Below are 20,037 nucleotides of genomic sequence, written 5' to 3' on the forward strand. Positions count from 1 at the left end.
TATACAATTTTTTTCCGCAAGATTGCAAGTAATTGTTATTAAGTTGTAATCTTATTTTGAAATCTTGGCTAGAAGCATTGATTTTGAAATCTTGGTTAACAATTTTAGGGAACAAAAGCGAAGAAAAATGTTTTACAACTTTTGTTCGAAAGAAAAATGTTTGCTTTTACAACTATTATATTGTTTGCTTTTTTACTTTTCTTTTCTTTTAAAAATAACGATAATATTATTTTTTTATTTAATTGAGGCATTTTACTTTTAATCGTTTATGATACTCGTTAATGTTGGCACGATTCTGGTGAGCTGGTTGATTTGAAGTACTGTCATGATACGTTTTATCCTCTGCTTCTTAATATCTTCCAAAGAAGTGATTCGTTGATTGGAACTATTGCGACCTTTTCTTCCATAGAGATGGACCTTCTTGTGTCTCTATTTGAGCCCTAAGATTGTGCTGCAGCGTATTTTTCTCATTAAATTTTCTGGTTTTCTCAGATGTTTTCAAGATATATCTAAAAGAGCTGATGATAAAAAATTTGAAGTACTCACCTTTTTCTATTTTGGGATTCACAGATAGTCTTTGTTATGTTATGGTCGCTAACATCAACCTTTATATGGAGAAGTATGAAAGAGATCACTTTGCAGGGTATGTGAATAGTTTTGTGAGAGCCATCTTGACACTATTCATACATTTGTCAAATTATGTTTACAGTGATGAAATTAAATAATAATATTTATTATTTTATTAATTTTTATAGATAATAAACTTAAGTGAGAGATTCGCTAATGCACATGTTCTAACCGTCTCAAATCTCATTGATATGTCTAATTAAACAAGTAATATACAAATTGCAAGAGAACACATAACACACTAGATCTCAATTGATATGTCTAATTAAACAAGTAATATACAAATTGCAAGAGAACACAACATATTAGAGAAATTCACATGTAAATGAAAATGGTCGAGTAAACCCAATTTTAAATATATTTTGGTTTGGATAAATTGAATTCAGTTTTGGTTAGATTCGGTTAACTAACTTAACCACTAAATGAAGGACACGTAAGTTCTTCACGAACCACATCTGTTCCCTTCAAAAAAAAATCTCCAAGTCCTTCACTCTTCTCGTCTTTCTCTCCATCTTCCATATTTGCAGAGCTCGAGATTCTCCTTCCTTATACAACTCTCATCTGTAATCGATACAGGTTCTTCTCCTACCTCTTCTCTCTGCTTAGATTCTGTATAATCTCGGTCGGTGCATGACTCTGACTGGGTTTTCTTCGGCAAACTCTGATTTCGTCGTTTACTGTTCCTTTGATCTGTTCCTTTGATCTGAGGATTATTCGTATATTTACTGTTCCTTTGATCTGAGGATTAGGTTCTTGTACTTGTAAGAGTCTTGCTTGTTCTGTCTCATCGTTCATGGAATTTGCTATAGCATCTAATTACTTTTTGCTTCGTTGATGAAATTCAGATGGCAGCTTCATCTGCTTGTCTTGTGGGAAATGGATTGTCAGTGAATACAACAACCAAACAGAGGTTAAGTAAAAACTTTTCCGGTAGACAGATTGGTCTTTCCTCAAACTTTTCTTCAGTGATTAGGACATCTAAGGTTAATGTAGTGAAGGCTTCTTTGGATGTGAAGAAGAAACATGAAGGAAGAAGAGATTTTCTTAAAATCTTGTTAGGAAATGCCGGGGTCGGTTTGGTTGCAAGTGGGAAAGCAAATGCAGAGGAACAAGCGGTTTCATCGTCTAGGATGTCGTATTCTAGGTTTCTAGAGTATTTGGATAAGGATAGGGTGAATAAAGTTGATTTGTATGAGAATGGGACTATAGCTATTGTGGAAGCTGTTTCTCCTGAGTTGGGTAACCGGGTTGAGCGTGTTCGTGTTCAGCTACCGGGATTAAGTCAGGAGCTTCTCCAGAAGCTTAGGGCCAAGAATATTGATTTTGCAGCACATAATGCTCAGGAAGACCAAGGTTCTGTGTTATTCAACTTGATTGGTAATCTTGCTTTCCCATTGCTTTTGATTGGTGGTTTGTTCCTACTTTCGAGACGCTCTGGTGGTGGAATGGGTGGACCTGGAGGTCCTGGTAACCCACTTCAGTTTGGTCAGTCCAAAGCAAAGTTTCAAATGGAACCAAACACTGGCGTAACATTTGATGATGTTGCTGGAGTTGATGAAGCAAAGCAAGATTTCATGGAAGTGGTGGAGTTTCTGAAGAAACCCGAGAGATTCACTGCGGTTGGTGCCAAGATCCCAAAAGGTGTTCTCCTTATTGGTCCTCCTGGTACCGGGAAAACCCTTTTGGCAAAAGCCATTGCTGGTGAAGCTGGTGTACCTTTCTTCTCCATCTCTGGTTCTGAGTTTGTTGAGATGTTTGTTGGTGTTGGTGCCTCAAGAGTCCGTGATCTTTTCAAGAAAGCCAAAGAGAACGCTCCTTGCATTGTCTTCGTAGATGAAATAGATGCTGTTGGTAGGCAAAGAGGAACCGGAATTGGTGGAGGTAATGATGAAAGAGAACAGACCCTCAATCAGCTCCTAACTGAGATGGATGGTTTTGAAGGTAACACTGGTGTTATCGTAGTTGCTGCAACCAATAGAGCAGACATTCTTGATTCTGCTTTGTTGAGGCCAGGACGGTTTGACCGGCAGGTACTATCTGATGAATACACATTGATATTTTTTGTAATCCTATACTACTCCTAGAGCTGGTGCTTACTTATAAGTTTCTGATTCAGGTAAGTGTTGACGTTCCAGACGTTAAGGGGAGAACAGATATTCTCAAGGTTCATGCCGGTAATAAGAAGTTCGACAATGATGTCTCACTTGAAATAATAGCAATGAGAACACCCGGATTTAGCGGAGCAGATCTCGCTAACCTCTTGAATGAAGCTGCTATATTGGCCGGAAGGCGAGCACGGACATCGATATCATCTAAAGAGATTGATGACTCCATTGATAGAATCGTTGCTGGCATGGAAGGAACAGTGATGACCGATGGCAAGAGCAAAAGCTTGGTAGCTTACCATGAAGTTGGTCATGCAGTGTGTGGGTAAGTGAGAATCATATTAAAAGCCTGTCTGTATATCATTTCTATCAAGAACTTACTTGAAGTTATAAACTTTGTTCTTTTGCAGAACATTGACTCCAGGACATGATGCTGTGCAAAAGGTAACGTTGATACCAAGAGGCCAAGCAAGAGGTCTGACTTGGTTCATTCCATCAGATGACCCGACACTCATCTCCAAGCAACAACTCTTTGCAAGAATTGTCGGTGGACTCGGTGGTAGAGCCGCTGAAGAAATCATCTTTGGTGAGCCCGAGGTGACTACTGGCGCAGTTGGTGACTTGCAACAGATCACCGGTTTGGCTAGACAGGTACGCAACACTTTCAGCTTCACATTGTTCATGCTCGGGTTGATCTTTTACTAGTTGATGAAATTGAGTGTTTGAGACTCTTGATTATTTACTTTGCAGATGGTAACAACATTTGGAATGTCTGATATTGGACCATGGTCGTTGATGGATTCATCAGCACAAAGTGATGTCATCATGAGAATGATGGCAAGAAACTCCATGTCTGAGAAGCTTGCAGAAGACATTGATTCTGCGGTGAAGAAACTATCAGACAGTGCCTATGAGATAGCTCTAAGCCACATAAGGAACAATCGTGAAGCCATGGATAAGCTCGTTGAAGTGCTTCTCGAGAAAGAAACAATTGGCGGTGACGAATTCAGGGCTATTCTTTCTGAGTTTACTGAAATCCCACCAGAAAACCGGGTTCCTTCCTCAACAACATCAACTCCAGCATCAGCACCAACACCAGCTTCCGTCTAAGTAAGAAATTTGTATACTTGTGATACTTATAATTTTTCTGTAAATTTTTCTGTCAAACTTACACTCTAGAAATGTGATACTATCTCAAAATTTAGTAACAAGTAAATGTTAAAATTGAATCGATACGCTTCTTTAGGATTCAATTCAACAATCTTTGTTGATTTAGTTGTCCAGATTTGCAACACTCAAAACTGAGATTCAAAAGTATTTTCAAGCTTGCACAAGTACAACACCAAATCTGTTAGGGAATCATGTTCTTTACTTCAAAATTATGTACATTTGCATACAATTAACCTCAAACCTTAGTCCCTAATGCTTTACTACAGAAATACCAGGATCATATGATCATCTTTCAATTCAATGAACATCCAAGAATATTACCAAATTCATACTGTTTTGTTTAGTTTTCTTCACCCTTCCACAGACTACAGCAATAGCAGCAAACCTGAAACCAAAATAATCCGAAACATCAATTGTTTGATTCCAAATCAGTAAATAGAAACCCTAAAGTTGCAACATTTATCAAACCTTAAGCAAACGTTACGCATTTAATGGCTTCACGCCACTTGCAATTCCATCATTAGCTCTCTCCTTCTTCACCCACACCATTGAAGCAGCTCCTATCGGCATTTTAACACGCTGATGCGCAAAATCTTTCCCCTGCCTTGGCCTATTACGATTAATCGGTTTGGTTTGGGTTTGCGCCTTTAGAGTTTTGGTTTCCTCTTCTCTTTTGATAGTGAGATTCTCAAATTGTGTTTCCATGGCCATCACATCCGTAACCTCTTTCGATTTGGTCGCTTTTTCTCCTTTCTTCCTAAAAACTCGAACCACATCTTTTACCGGAGTAACATTCTCCGTCACGACGGACTCAGGCGGCGGGATTGATACGCAACCACAATCGACGACATCCTCAACCACAGCCATATCTTGATTCTTTTTCTTGCTATTATATCGTTTCCTCCTAGATCCCTTATTCTTCTTCTTCTTCTTCGGTAATCCCTCCGCCGTATCTTCTCCTCCACAGCTCTCCATCGCCGCCGTGACTTCCGGTTTCTCCTTCTCAACGAATCTTGCTTCTCCGCCGTTCTTATTTCTTTCCAAATGTTTCCGATTACTTAGATTCAAACGCTTCTCCTCCTCCGCTTTCTTCAGATCTTCTTCCTCTATCTTTTTTTCTTCCTCAACCTCTTGTTTCCGTCGTCTCTCTTCTTCTTCTTCCTCCTTTCGCTTCTTCTCTTTCTCATTGAGCCAACGCTCTTGAAGCTGAAGGATGCTGATGTAGTTAGCCGGAATCGAAGGAACAGTCTTTCTTTTGCCGTCAGTGTTCTTCTCCTCCATTGAAATCTTTTCTGTCGAAAGCGTACAGTAGTAATAAATGTTGCAAGGAAAAAGAGAGAGAGAGATCTTACCGCACTACCACCTTAAGAGGCCCATTGGCTGGCCCGTTACTTTCTTTACTTTTTTTTTGTTTTTCTAATAATTTTGTTGTAAAGTTCACAAAACATAAAATCCAGTGTTCTAAAAAGCGGTCTAGGCGGTCGCCTAGGCCCCGACTAGGCGCTAGGCTCTCATGCGACGCCTAGATAACCGCCTTGACCGCCTAAAATTATATAGATCTTGTTTAATATATTTTTTCAATTTCAATTAGAGTTTTATTTATATATATAGTTATAAATATTCATATATTGTTTAATATAAATATAAATAAATATTTTATCTAATTTTTACAGTATTCTAAAAAGCGGTCTAGGCGGTCGCCTAGGCCCCGACTAGGCGCTAGGCTCTCATGCGACGCCTAGATAACCGTCTTGACCGCCTAAAGTTACATAGATCTTGTTTAATGTATTTTTTTCAATTTTAATTAGAGTTTTATTTATATATATAGTTATACATATTTATATATTGTTTAATATAAATATAAATAAATGTTTTATCTAGTTTTGTTTATAATTTCATAATTTTTAGTTTTATATAGGCATTTTATATAACTTTTATATATAATATCATATTTATAATATTTTATGTTATAAACGTCTAAACCGCCTAAAAAATCGCCTAGGTCCCGATTAGACGTTCTAGGCGCTAGGCACTGGGTCACCGCCCGCTTAGCGCCTAGCGCTTTCTTGAACACTGAATTTTTATTTATAATTTCATAATTTTTAGTTTTATAGATATTTTATATAACTTTTATATATAATATTATATTGATAATGTTTTATGTTATAAACGTCTAAACCGCCTAAAAAATCGTCTAGGCCCTGATTAGGCGTTCTAGGCGCTAGGCACTGGGTCACCGCCCGCTTAGCGCCTAGCGCTTTCTTGAACACTGATAAAATCTAATGAAGTGAATTGATTTCCTATCTTAAATTAATGAGGTTGCTCATTTGGATTTTAGTGTTAATTTATTTCCAATTTCAACTACAAAAAGGTAAGAAAAATGTTTTTCTATTTTTTTTTGGTAAAAGCATAAGAAAAGAAAAGGATTATGGGGCCTAGCGGCCTAGCCCATTGTTTTTTGTTTTACATCGAACCCTTTAAATGCCCAAGAATGATAAAAGAACCGAAAAACAATTTGTACTGAACCTTATAATGTCCATCTAATCAAATGTTCTGAATTTCTGATATAATTTATTTCAAGATTTGTCTGGTAAGACACATATTTATTTCAACATAAATCATATGTGTCCATCTAAGACAAATATTTCTGGTAGATTATTTCAAAATTTTCAATTGTTCAGTAATAAAACAAAAGAATTTATTCTTATGTATGTTTCGAGCTTAGTTGAGATGAGCCAACAAATATAACTTTCTCTATTTATCCATAATAAAGTAAAACGAATAAAACTCTCTCTTTACAAAATTTTAGGAAGAAAATTCAATTTTGTTCACTTTAAAGCTATTATTCTATTGTTTTATGGTTTTCTAATGAAATCATATTTTTATAATTGACTCACGTTTACAACAATTAATAATTATAAATAGTCAAACTTATGCATTACCTACCATAACATGTTAGATTCTAAAATAAATATTAAGATGTTGTATTAGCATATTCAGGTGCTGGAAACGAAACTAAAAGGGCAAAAAATCTGACAAAAGAAGACACATAGAGCCAACCAACATTTATTACTTTTTATAGTATTTATTGGAATATAATTGTAAGAAGCTTACTTTACATAATTTAAATCAAACCTTATCTCACACACACACAGACCAAGGCCATTTTCTAAAACAACTTGTGCGACTCTCCTTCGTCCTCATCTGCCAAACTTCGCACGAGTCGCTACTTCTCTCTCTCTCTCTCTATATAAACTCCTTTCGATTATCTTTTCTCTGTGTTTTGACGTTAACCGATAGAAACAGAGCGAGACAGAGAGAGAGTTATGGCTATGGCGATGATGATCCGAAACGCAGCTTCGAAGCGAGCAATGACTCCGATCTCCGGTGATTTCGGTGGTTTGAGATCTATGTCTTCATGGTGGAAGAGCGTTGAGCCTGCTCCTAAAGATCCAATCCTCGGAGTTACCGAAGCTTTTCTCGCTGATCCTAGTCCCGAAAAAGTTAATGTTGGTGTGGTGAGTCTCTCTGTTTTCCCCTGCTTACTACAAGATCTTACGAATCTATCAAAAATGAGGTCTTAGTCCAATGAATTGTGATTTGGTGTTTGCATGGTGGCTTTGATTTTGGTTTTGATGAAGCTTATCTTTATTTACTTTACTTATTTGTTGAATTGGCTAAATCATTTAGGGAGCTTATCGTGATGATAACGGAAAGCCTGTTGTCTTGGAATGTGTCAGAGAAGCTGAGCAAAGGCTTGCTGGGAGCACTTTCATGTAAGCCCAAATCAGATAACTTTGATGCTTCTCTTCTTCTTCTTGTACAGTTGGTGAAGTTCTTGAATTGTAACTGACGAAAAGAATATGTGTGATTTGCTGATAAAAACTGTAAACTATTGGAGGTCTTATTAGCCTATTAATCCCTTTTTCATGCAGTAGATGCCTACCTTGTTACTTCCTCGTTTTTTTCTTTCTTCGTGAAATCAAAGTGCTACTTTTTTCATATATACTGGGATGGTGGGTCTTCTATGTTGATTATGGTTATGTTTGCGTTTTAGAATGCAGAGTATTAGAAACCGATTTTAATGTGGATTTGTGCAAATCATATGCATGTAGAGAAGATTTTTGCTAGCTAGCTGATGCTATCTTATCCATGTTTTGGCGTATTAAATATATGTGGTGCTTAATTTGCATGCCTCATATTAAGAAATATCAACATCAGCAATTATCTCATTGTCCCATATTTCACCAGACTGATCTTTGCTGTCTCTATTGTATTAATCAATTACAGGGAGTACCTTCCTATGGGAGGGAGTGCCAAAATGGTGGACCTAACATTGAAGCTTGCCTATGGGGACAATAGTGAATTTATCAAAGATAAAAGAATCGCTGCAGTTCAGACTCTGTCTGGCACTGGAGCCTGCCGACTGTTTGCGGACTTCCAGAAACGTTTTTGTCCTGGTTCACAGATCTACATTCCTGTACCAACCTGGTCCAAGTGAGTTTCATACAGTTTAATTTGATCATTTCAAATATTAATCACAACCTTCTACTTTGTAAGTGTGGCCAAGCTTCTTTTGCTTCTCCCAAAATAGCATGGCTTATGTTTTCTCGTATGAACAGCCACCACAATATCTGGAGAGATGCACAAGTCCCTCAAAAGACATATCACTACTATCATCCAGAAACCAAGGGCTTGGATTTCTCAGCATTGATGGATGATGTGAAGGTTAGCAAAGAACATGTTCTTCAACTAGCATCTTTACTTCTTCTTGTTAATAACATCCTAATTCTGTTAAGCTTTTTTTCATAGAATGCTCCGGAAGGCTCATTCTTCCTTCTTCATGCTTGTGCTCATAATCCTACTGGAGTTGACCCTACAGAGGAACAATGGAGAGAGATATCACAGCTATTCAAGGTAATAACTCATCAGTTTCTTATAGTTATCTGTCTATCATTGACTTTATTTCTCCTTGATATGCCCTCTGCAAACTAAAAGCGAGTTCTCATTTCAGGCTAAAAATCATTTCGCATTCTTCGATATGGCCTACCAAGGTTTTGCTAGTGGAGATCCAGCGAGAGATGCCAAGTCCATCAGGATCTTTCTTGAAGATGGTCATCATATTGGAATTTCTCAGTCATATGCCAAAAACATGGGACTCTACGGCCAGAGGGTGGGATGTCTCAGGTATTCATTTTTCTCAGCAAAGAATACCATTCTCTTCTCATGTACGAAAATATGGGAAATTATAGATATATTAGCATCTTAAAAATTTCGAATGTAGGCGTCACCAAATTGTATGAAATAGCCATACAGGTTCATTTAGTGATGAAGTTAGAACTGAATATAAGCATGACAACTTTTTCTTCTGCTACAGCGTGCTTTGTGAAGATGCAAAGCAAGCCGTGGCTGTGAAAAGTCAATTGCAGCAGCTAGCTAGACCAATGTACAGCAACCCACCTTTACATGGTGCGCAACTGGTCTCAACCATTCTTGAAGACCCAGAGTTAAAAAGTCTGTGGCTAAAGGAAGTTAAGGTAACATTCCACCATAATGTTATCTCCTTAACTATATAGCTTCCTTCTTCTTGCACTCTATTCCATGTTCCATGTTTCATGTGCACACATTACCTAAAACATGGAGACTCTTCTTTTATGAAAAAACACTACTTCTTTCATTCATCACCTTTTATCCCATGTCCACTCTTTTGTGTTTAGTATTTCAACTATAAAATTACAATCTGATAAGCCATATGTAAAATCTGTAACACAACAGGTCATGGCTGATCGGATCATCGGCATGAGAACTACTTTGCGAGAAAGCCTTGAGAAGTTAGGATCGCCTTTATCATGGGAGCATGTTACCAAGCAGGTAATGACAAAATAAACAGTGTTTCTTTTGAACTTGTTGTCTCTCACCTCTGACTCACACAACACAATCACACATTAACATATTTTTATGGGGGAAACAGATTGGAATGTTCTGCTACAGTGGGCTGACACCAGAACAGGTTGACCGCTTAACAAGCGAATATCACATCTATATGACCCGTAATGGCCGTATCAGGTACTTCACTTTCTCCTGATTAGAAATCTTTGAGTTCACATTCAATGCAATCCATTTCCTAACATCAACATGCTTAATTTCAATGCAATCCATTGTCCTAATCATTGAGGCTCTTGATGTTTGGTTGCAGTATGGCTGGTGTTACAACAGGAAACGTGGGATACCTTGCAAATGCTATACATGAAGTCACCAAGTCATCGTAAATCGTTTATTTACATGTTTCAGCCAAACATACAAATTTTGTTTGAAGATTCAATAAAACAGGAGGCAAGATTTGTACTTCTGCAATTGTTTTTGCGGGAACTGAAAGTTTACCCATACCATAAACAGTAATTTATCAGCTCATTTTTTTCGTCAATAAGAACAAGCCTAAACGACCAATTATTGGATAGTATTTTTGAACTGCATTCTATAGAGGATATATGTTTCTACTTTGTTCAACAAAATGTGGATTGTTTTCTTCTCCATTTGCTCTTTTGACTTGTTTCCTAACAACTTTCGGTCTTTTCAAACTTAATCATTCCAATCGTGCAATTTTATTCTCAAACAGATCTCACAAGGTTATTTCGAATTGTCTATAGTTGTAGAGTTAAACTTCAGATTATCATATGATTTCATTCCATCATTTCGGCTCTTTGTCTTGCAGATGTTTGGAATGGTTTTTGTTTCATTTTTAAGAACAAAAACATATACAAATACTGATACACGAGAAAAAGTATCTCTACAAGTCAGTGAACAAAAAGAATATAATAGACACAATCATCACCTCCTGATTTCTCAAAAGGCTGAATTGGCCACGTCTAAGGAGGAGCATCATCTCTTCTCAGAAGCTGATACGTGGTTAATCAGAAAGAAGTAAATCCCCTTCTCCTCCTTTCCGGAAGGCAGTTTGCTATCGAAAAGCATTTCGAAATCGTTTTTCTAGGGACCAGCTTGAAATGGAAAGCCACCATTCATCTGTCGCCTCACATGCTCTGGTATTAGCCTGTTGATAAGCTCCGGTGACGCCCCAGATAACTGTTTCAACAGTCAAAGAGAGTGAGGTAACAGATTGAGTAACTGTTTGCACATTCTGTTATGTTTGGTTTAAGGCAAAGTGCTTTTGGAATGGTTTAACATACCTCTTGTTTGAAGTTGAACAACGGTGGTAGAGGTCGGCCATTTGGAAGACGAGCATTTGCCTCACGGAGTTCATTGAAAAAAGGATGTGCGCATGCTTCGAGCTTCAGAGGCCAAACAGACATGTGTCAGTTAAAACAAAATCTCACTGCTTAATTAAACAATGTAGGCCCAAGAAGCCAGAGAGAAACACTCTAACAAGTAACAATTAAGAGTACTTGGTTTAGAAATACCGACCGCAGTGCAACGTAGACTTGGTGAGTATTGAAGAAGCCGAGATGCAAGGTCAATGGCTTCTGGAGGCATCCGCTTGTGGAAAACCTGGAGGTCATAGAGCAGTTGTGCATCGTGTTAGCTTCTTTTCCATAAATGGTGTTTAGGTAGCGAAGTAAGCAATTGTATGATCAGAAAGAAGTTAGAAAGTGACATTCATATATATACCTTATGCCAAGGGTGAGCTTTGATTTGTGGGAATCTGAAGTCTGTGTAGTTTGGGTTCATGCACCGGATTTCTTCGCGAGTTGGAGTACCAAGAACCTAAACCAACACAGAACATCATGACAAGACTATTAGATTATAGCACAGACAGGAAATGACGCCAAGGTAAAATCTAAGAAAAGAAGACTTCACCTTTATGATCTCCACTAGCTGGTCCACAGAATTTTCTCCCGGGAATAACGGCTGTGAAGATAAATAATACCACATTGATTACAGAAGATTATGGAGAGATGCTTTATTTCCCAAGATACTCAACAGGTTAAGAATTTAAACTAACCTGGCCAAGAAGTAGCTCTGCCAGAACACAACCAGCAGACCATATATCAATGGATGATGTATACTCTGTGGCCCCAAAAATGAGTTCTGGAGCTCGGTAATACCGAGAGCAGATATATGATATGTTTGCTTCACCTTTCACCTAATATAAATAGCCAAATGTTACAAATTTCAGGCTCACAGAGAAATATCTGAAATGCTGCATCCATACTTTTGTAAATTACTTGCATAATATTCACTTAATTGGAGTTTTTAACAACTGCATGCACAGACACATAAGCACAGAGAAAAATACAAAAACAAAGGGCATAAATAAAACTATAGACCTCTTACCAGTACTTTTGCACTTCCAAAATCACAGAGCTTACACTGATGGGTGAGGGGATCAACCTAAGGAACATAACAGAGAATTAGATTACAATCTAGTCCAGGTTACCAAAGACTAACCCACAATAGATCAACGTACCAAAAGATTCTGTGGTTTCACATCTCTGTGGCAGACACCAGGAGCAGTATGGATATAAGCCAAGCCTCTGAAGATCTGCACAAATATTTTCCAACCCGTTTAAGGATAAACACAACAAGTATGTGTGTACAGCAAACAGTAGAAAACAATGCATACTTGGTATGTGTAAAGTTTGACATAGAAAATAGGCATCCGCTGGTTTGAACTAGTATAGTGCTTCAGAACTCGATACAGCGTCTCTGGTACATACTCCATAACCAGATTGAGAAAGAGTTCATCTCTAGTGGTTGTAGAGAAGAAACAATGCTTCAAGGAAACCACATTTGGGTGGTCCATTAGCCGCATTAGTTGCAGCTCTCGGTTTTTATAGCGGCGATCTTGCAAAACCTTCTTAATGGCTACTGATTCTCCAGTTTCCAAGCATTTTGCCTAGAATGGTAAGTTAACAACCTGATCAAAAAGGAAAGAAAAAAAGCCATTTGCCTAAAGATGCTAGCAGTGACAAGCACAACGGTACCTGGAATACAATTCCGAATGATCCTGTTCCAACAACCCGTTCGGCCATGTAACTAATGGTCTGTAAAGGCCAGAGGGAGGAAAACATAAGTGAGTAGAACTTAAAGTTGGAAAAAAGAGTCACAAAGATGTCTATTTGTTGAAGTTTCTATAATGGAAAAGCAACTTAGGAAATGATTAATCTAAACCTTAGGTAACAAGTACATTACATATAGTAGTGTGCCCCGAGCAATAACTGCGATTTAAATCATTTAAAAGATTTAACAACAACAGAATCCAACCTGTTTAGGTTCACCATTTTTGCCTCCAATTGTAGTAGAAATGATGTGACCAGTAACAGCATCATTTCCTTCTATAACAGCAGCAGACATTTCCTGCAATCAAACCTGAACATATTATTACAGGCATTAAACTATTCTTGTCTACAAATAATGAAGGAAAGTAGCAACAATTAGTGTTTTTCTCCGATGTATATTGATTCAATAGACAAATCATTCAAAAGATTCGAATCAGTTTTACTCAGTTCTGTCAAGTATATGAAATCTTCCAGAATATAAACTTGTGTTTAAAATAGCATTCAAATCTAAGAACAGTTAATGCCCAATTTACAGAGAATTCAATCATGTAAAATAACCAAATCAAAATCTGAATGATGTCGCATGTTCCTATTGACCAGAGGCTAACAAAATTGAGAAAACAAATGCATACTAGTTGTTAAAGGTAAAGGAAAGCCAAAAAATGATAAGTGGAACTTCATGGGTAGAGCAACATTAAGATGTCAACCATTTTGAGGACATAAGAAAATTGTACAAAATCAAAAGATACAATCAGACACAGGATGGAACAAACTCTGTCAGATGGAGAAACAAAGCAAAAGAACACAAAACAAAACAGACCAAAAGAGTTCAGAATCAATACAGAATGGGCCAAGAATCATATAACTAAACGAATACTCCAAAACCTGTCAGGAAAAAGGAAAAAAACTGGAAGATACACAAGTACTTTGTGTTAAATTTAACAACCAAAAAAAGAAAGGTTTCTTCTTTAAGGTTCAAAGGTTTATTACTAGAAATTTTCTGGTCTTTACCCTAATTTCTTCTTTATGGTTCAAAGGTTTATTACTAGTAATCAAAAACAGCTCAAGAGATCAATCTTCACTAGAAAAAGGTTGAAACTTTCAGCTGAAGAAAAGTATAACTACTATGAAGTCAAAATGCACAATCTTCAATAAGCTCAAATCAAGAACGCTGACTAAAAAGAACACAGATCGATTCACTAACACATCGAAACAAGCAAAATCTGAGCTAGATCTAGGAAACCCACAAAACGAAAATTGAAATGCATTGTTCACCAAAGAATCAATCAGAGGAAAAGAGAGAGATACACACAAACGTTAAGCTAAAAGAGAAGAAAAAAAAACCTTGTCGGTATCCATATCGGGACGACGTTTCAAAGCATCTCCGCCGTGAAGATGCGGCGGCTGAGGAGCTAAAGACGGAGGCTGAGGATGCCCCAATGGTATTGAAGTCATGTGCTTTTACAGCTCTAACTTCTCTCTCTCTCTCACTGAAGAAGAGTAAAGACTATTTTTTCTCTCTCTCTCTCTCACCTGTGTTGTGTCTAAACTTGAGAAATCGTTCTAAGATAAAGAAGAAACCCACGCGTGAAGATAGCGCGTAAGTTTTACGCACCAATGAAAACACTAATCTATTAATTCAGTATCTATTTGATAAGCACATTGATTAGTGAAGTGAAAAGTCTGATAAGCACATTGAGGAGATTACATACACACAATCAGAAACATAAAACAAGCCTTGTGATAATTTGGATAATACACAATCAGATTAATAGTTGTTTTGGAGTTTTTAACACACATTTAAAAACTCTTTAATCTATCACTCTTAATTTGTTTTCCTGTATTTTTATTTATTCATAGGTCAGTCTCTTACTATTCTTCTCATGAATATTTATATTTTAAAACTCTTGAATATATAAGTCAAAAATACTGTTTTTTTTTTTTGGGCAAAAGTCAAAAATACTGTATATGTTGAACTTTTTAGCCACAGTCAGAGAACTAGATGAAGATATTAATCTACTCCATCTAGGATTGTATAACATGATTTGGTGACAAATGGGTTCAAGTCCTAGAGTTGTATTAAAAAAAAGTTGACGTTTGAATGGAAAATATTGGCTTCTGTTACGTATATGTTTCTTTTTTTTTTTTCGTCTAAAGGATTTCATAGATAGAATGCGATTGAGTTATACAAAGCCGACAAGGAACGAAATCCTTTCGGAGACAAGGCCGGCGGGTACATAGAAACCCCCAGAAACTTAAGGCCAAAAGAGGCGGACAAACATAAACAAAGCCCAAAAGAGGGAAACTTAAGCCCAAACGAGGGAAATTACAATCTACGGAAATAGGTGGAACCGCTAATAGCTTAGTCTCAAAAAAGCCCAAACATGAGAACGACGAACATGGCGAGATACAGAAATCGAATCGAGAAACCTGACAGAGAATTTGACGCAGGAAGATAGACGTACTTGCTCAACTCTTTCAGTCCAAGATCACGTATATGTTTCTAAATCTTCAAGTTTTTGTCATTTCAGAAAATTTGTGGTTTCTCTGGAGCCAGAGATGGCTACATTTTTGACGTTTAATATTTTTCAATTTAAAGGATGGATAAAAGTCTTAGGATACGGTGTTTGGACTTAACACATGGACGATCATAATCAACTTCTTTGAATATTTTTTTTATTAATAACTCGCTATTTGGATTCCAACGACCAACGCTATAGACAATTAACATGTTAAAATATATACTTGACTATGTTTGAGATAGATATATTTCTCTTGTATATATATACATCATGACATGATATATTTACATCGAAATTTTTAACATGAGATGGTGATAAAATTATACATTAAGATGATTAATTATGCAGAAAAATACAAATGATGGAACTATTAAAGTAAAATGAAACTGATCGATAGTAGGATGATGCAAGAATCGGATCCGATCATATACTAAGCATAACAATAGTAAGATTATGCACATGTTGTGCTTAGGTAATGCCTAGATGTTCTAAGCAAATTGGTCATAAATTCAAGTACGTACGGAAAAGTATCCAAGAGATACTATTACCTAACAACCTCCTCCTCCTCCACCACCATCACCACAGCAACCGCCACAACCGCCACCTTTACAGCAGCAACAGCAACCTGAATCCTTCTTCTTTTCCTTCTTTTTGGAGCAAACAAATACCGCCATGGTTACAAGTAACAAAGACAGAAGAAACATGAAGATCAAGAACAAACCATCCCCAAAAGCAATAGCTTCTTTCATGTCAAACTAACTGATAAAGAAACCTCTCACTCTCTCTCTAAATTATGTTTTTACTTTCTCTTCACTTTGTTTGATATATTTCACATGTGATCTTCCATGCCACTATATATAAAGAGATCTAGTGACTAATTAAGTCAAGTTATTCAATTCAATTCTGCAGTTTTCAAGTTTCCTTTCTAGTGAGCTCTATACTTGGAAACATAATTACAAAAGAACAAAAAAATGTCTATAAGAGAAGAGAATAAAGAAGCAGAACAAAGAAATGTCTATTAGTAGAGAATAAAGAAGCAGTGTCACATGGAATTATTGCCACAAAATCTCTGTTAACATGAGCTGTACATCACTTCAACAAGAAACCTCTCCATAAATGACAGACAATATTTAAGACAATTATCTCCATAGCTTTCTCTTTATTATGGAATCTTTTGATTCAGATTTACACAAATAACTAAAGACAAAGAACCCAAACTTTGTTGGCCCATCCCTTCTTTATTAATTGTTGAAATTTACATGTAATTTGGTGTGAAAAATTTACACCTTCTTCATTATTTCAAGTGAGAATTTGTTTTGGTCTTGCTATGACTCTGGTATAGAGTTTAGTGTTTCCTGAAAGAACAAACATGTTAAACAAGTATTAACACATTTTGCCAAGCATTGACTTTGAAAATTAAGACACATTTGTGAAAGTGAAGGTTAAAGTTTCTTCTTTTGTTTACCTTGGAGAAGCACACAAAACCTTGTTGTGTATTGGACGTTTTGACCATAGTTTCCCACTTGGGATTAGCTTGAGTCTTGGTGAAGTGATTATCATCAGTGCCAAGAGACTGTAACCATGCGAATGAGTTGTTCTTTGATGGTATTGTTGGTAATGTACGCTTTAACCAAGAATCTGAAGGAGCTTTTGGTAATGGTGGTGGAGGAACAATGTGATAAGATGAACGATGATGAAGCCTTGAGCTTTCAAGATTTGTTGTGATTCCCTGCAACTGGACTTCAAGATCAATCTTCTTCTCCTTTGTAATCTCTACCACATTGGATTCTGGCAGTGCAACAGTAGCTTGATCAGGACATTCTTCAACTTTCTGACTAGAGAATTTAGTGAAATCCTCATCTCTGTTACCATTCATTTGCTCAATGCTTTTAGGCTGCGAGATAGCAGCTTCTTCATCTTTAACAGGAACAATGTCTAGTGAAGGATAGTCTTTTGATAAAGATTGCTTCTTGGACTCTTCTTGTACCTTCTTATCTACTGAATGCACGGTGTCTACATACAGAGTTTTCTCTGCCACAAGAGTCTCAGACGAAGGTTCCCATGTATTATCATCACTAGCCAAGAGCTCACCAAAGTTTTTGCTGGTTTTAGTGCGTGAAGCGGTGCAGAAGCTCTCGAGTTTTTCCTTTCCTTGTGGAATAGAAGATACTGATAATGACTCATCTTGAGAATGCACTTGTGCAACTGATCCATTTAGCTTCAACTTCCTCTTATCTTCATTCACAGTTTCATAGGTTTTCTGTGGAGAAAAAAAGAAAGAAATTTGATCAGAAAAAAGGTCTCAGTGAGAGGATGAGCAGAGGCGGCGAGAAGGAGAGGGAATCAATTACCTTGTCCTGAATTTCATTACAAGGTGTAGAATCTTGATACTTAGAACGCATACGACGAACAGAAACAGCTCTTTGTGCTTGCATTCTCACAGATGGAACCGGATTCAATAGTCCTAAAGAGCTTCTCAAGCATATCTGAGGGACTAATCCACAAATACTAGAACCCATGCTGCTTGTATTTTCATCTTCCTCTTCTTGATCAGATGAATGATGAAACCGATACGGATTTTGCTCAACTTTGTTCTGTTTCTCCTTTACCAGTACTACCTTCTTCATCAACTGCTTAGTCGGTTCTTCTGGTTTAGGCGGTTTCCTAGTAAGATGTGGAGGTGTTTCTGAAGTCAATGCTTTAGCTGCAGGCAAGAATCTCCCCATCATTAGATCCTGAGTTTGTCGATCACTCGATAAAGTTCCAAATGGCTCTACTAGTATCCCGGAACCATCCAAACCGCTCACACCACTAACAGCACTACAGTTGAAAAAGAATGACTCAGATCTTGAAAGTGTATCAGTTGCATCAAGATAAGTACCATCACTATCATCATCATCATCATACCGAGAACTATAACTCTTTGCCTCCTCCACAAGATATTTATCCGAAGACGATACAGTTTTGGTCTGGTGATCAGCTCTAGTTTCAGGTTTCCTCACTAACTCTACTCGCTCTCTACCAGGAGGAAGCTTTGGCACAAAATGTGGCTCTACAAAACTTTGTAAAACCGGTTTCCTTTCGTCTTTCGGCTTTCCCGGCTTATGTTCCCATTGAAAAGGAACAGTTCCTGGATTTCTCACAGGACCTGACTTGATATCAGACTTGTAAACCGGTGGAGAAGGAGGAATCTTGCTATTTGCTGCATCAAAAGATCTTGTTTTGCTCTCAGATTCTGAAGTTTGTGCAGGCCGTCTAACGGATATTAGCGGGCGGTTGAAATCTAATTGCCTCTCTTCCATCATGAAGCTCCCCATTAACATGAAAATCCCTTTGCTTCGGCATAATCAAATCATCATTAGAAGACTTGCAATAACTTCAAAAGATCAAGTAATTTGCACAATAAACCTCTTCAACTAGTTTTATTCTTCCATGTCAAGAATCTAAGTCAAGATTATGACAAATGTGTCACAAAACCATCAAATTCGAAAACTAAAAACTTCCAAAAATCAAAACTCTATATCAGAAAGATAGATAAAGTCATTCTTTCGCCGCCTTGATGGAACTTTTCTCAGCTTCTTGAAAACTTATCAAGATTTAATATTTCTTCGTTAATTCTAAAACCCCACAAGACTCAAGAACCCAGCAGAAATACATATTCAAATGTATACGCGTGAGCCCATTATTTATGAATCCAAATCAATTAGAGAAATTAGTTAAACAATGAAAAATATTTTTGTTTTCCAATCGAAACCTAAATATACACAGATACGTATTCATACTTGTGTATAAAGAATCAGAAGCAGAAGAACAGAGAGAGGCAAAAACCAGCTCAAGATTGTGTTTCTTGTTATAGAAACAGAGTAGGAAACAGAGTAAGAAGAAAAGAAGAAGACGAACCAGAGAAATATACACACAGATATATAGATACATATAGAGAGAGAGGAAGTGCAATACCAGTGAGAAAACGCGGGATTGAAGATAGAGAGAGACAGAGAAAGAGTAAGAGATTAGAGAAGAGAAAATAATAATGAAGAGAGGAAGGTGAAAACGAATATATGTGAGGTTGTCATATTCTTCCTACTTCTTTCTCTTTAGGCTGCGTCATTTTGATTTGTCCCTTTCTTTGAATTTTTTTTAAGTTAATTAAGCAAAATAATTGTTATATAAAATTTATAAATGCATGTTGATTAATTTAGTAATACTTAAAATGGAAATTTCTTTTTTCTTCTTTTTTTGTTCACACTAGTTGCCTTTCCTTATGTCTCTATCAACAATTCTTTTTTTTTTTAACGTCCATTTCATGTGCTTTGTATAATTATTAGTAGGGAGAATGTAGCAGGCATGCAAATATTTTATATATCGAAATGATTTGAAACTTTAAATAGTATGCCAATTAGTTGGAAAACTTAGAGAATAATTATGAATGAAAGAAAAACAATGAATAAAATGGATAAGTAGCACATGGTGTATTTGAAGTTTTCTATGATACAAGGTGGGACGATAAGTATATACTAATCTCTAAAGGTAAGGTATTGGCAACGAGATCTATACATTTCTTCAGACTTTATTTATTTTAAGAATATGATATTATAT

At 36.8% G+C, this 20,037-nt stretch overlaps 5 protein-coding genes across 10 annotated transcripts; 2 read left to right on the forward strand and 3 right to left on the reverse strand.

Moving 5' to 3' along the window:
- The first annotated feature begins 1,086 nt into the window (after positions 1–1,086).
- Positions 1,087–3,965, forward strand: LOC9317212 (ATP-dependent zinc metalloprotease FTSH 2, chloroplastic). 2 transcript variants are annotated; one of them, XM_021027422.1, is made up of 5 exons: positions 1,087–1,203; positions 1,473–2,657; positions 2,744–3,057; positions 3,143–3,383; positions 3,483–3,965. In XM_021027422.1, the coding sequence occupies exons 2-5, from the start codon at positions 1,473–1,475 to the stop codon at positions 3,840–3,842; spliced, it is 2,100 nt and encodes a 699-aa protein (XP_020883081.1). In that variant the 5' UTR covers positions 1,087–1,203; the 3' UTR covers positions 3,843–3,965. The 2 variants fall into 2 exon arrangements, with proteins under 2 accessions (XP_020883081.1, XP_020883082.1); XM_021027423.1 differs by lacking the exon at positions 1,087–1,203 and adding an exon at positions 1,228–1,306.
- Positions 3,966–4,081: 116 nt separating this feature from the next.
- LOC9315362 (DNA ligase 1) lies at positions 4,082–5,317 on the reverse strand. The gene is made up of 2 exons (XM_002881099.2): positions 4,371–5,317; positions 4,082–4,287 (listed from the first exon to the last, which is right to left on the reverse strand). The coding sequence occupies exon 1, from the start codon at positions 5,181–5,183 to the stop codon at positions 4,383–4,385; it is 801 nt and encodes a 266-aa protein (XP_002881145.1). The 5' UTR covers positions 5,184–5,317; the 3' UTR covers positions 4,082–4,287; positions 4,371–4,382.
- Positions 5,318–7,047: 1,730 nt separating this feature from the next.
- Positions 7,048–10,408, forward strand: LOC9317213 (aspartate aminotransferase, mitochondrial). The gene is made up of 10 exons (XM_021027424.1): positions 7,048–7,420; positions 7,593–7,678; positions 8,193–8,399; positions 8,525–8,630; positions 8,715–8,819; positions 8,917–9,089; positions 9,280–9,439; positions 9,678–9,773; positions 9,874–9,968; positions 10,099–10,408. The coding sequence occupies exons 1-10, from the start codon at positions 7,229–7,231 to the stop codon at positions 10,169–10,171; spliced, it is 1,293 nt and encodes a 430-aa protein (XP_020883083.1). The 5' UTR covers positions 7,048–7,228; the 3' UTR covers positions 10,172–10,408.
- A 146-nt stretch (positions 10,409–10,554) lies between these two features.
- On the reverse strand, positions 10,555–14,472 carry LOC9315363 (shaggy-related protein kinase zeta). The gene is made up of 12 exons (XM_002881100.2): positions 14,264–14,472; positions 13,125–13,217; positions 12,845–12,904; positions 12,484–12,756; positions 12,328–12,402; positions 12,195–12,251; positions 11,863–12,003; positions 11,718–11,768; positions 11,529–11,624; positions 11,325–11,408; positions 11,090–11,191; positions 10,555–10,985 (listed from the first exon to the last, which is right to left on the reverse strand). Exons 1-12 carry the CDS (start codon positions 14,372–14,374, stop codon positions 10,890–10,892), a joined length of 1,239 nt encoding a protein of 412 aa, XP_002881146.1. The 5' UTR covers positions 14,375–14,472; the 3' UTR covers positions 10,555–10,889.
- Positions 14,473–16,511: 2,039 nt separating this feature from the next.
- Positions 16,512–19,499, reverse strand: LOC9317215. 5 transcript variants are annotated; one of them, XM_021027430.1, is made up of 5 exons: positions 19,400–19,499; positions 18,349–18,781; positions 17,793–18,261; positions 16,907–17,701; positions 16,512–16,796 (listed from the first exon to the last, which is right to left on the reverse strand). In XM_021027430.1, the coding sequence occupies exons 2-5, from the start codon at positions 18,762–18,764 to the stop codon at positions 16,767–16,769; spliced, it is 1,710 nt and encodes a 569-aa protein (XP_020883089.1). In that variant the 5' UTR covers positions 18,765–18,781; positions 19,400–19,499; the 3' UTR covers positions 16,512–16,766. The 5 variants fall into 5 exon arrangements, with proteins under 5 accessions (XP_020883089.1, XP_020883084.1, XP_020883088.1 ...); XM_021027425.1 differs by having other exon boundaries at positions 17,793–18,781; XM_021027429.1 differs by having other exon boundaries at positions 17,793–18,777; positions 19,399–19,483.
- Positions 19,500–20,037: the final 538 nt, after the last annotated feature.

Source organism: Arabidopsis lyrata, assembly GCF_000004255.2.
Source record: "Arabidopsis lyrata subsp. lyrata unplaced genomic scaffold ARALYscaffold_4, whole genome shotgun sequence".
Lineage (NCBI taxonomy): Eukaryota > Viridiplantae > Streptophyta > Magnoliopsida > Brassicales > Brassicaceae > Arabidopsis > Arabidopsis lyrata.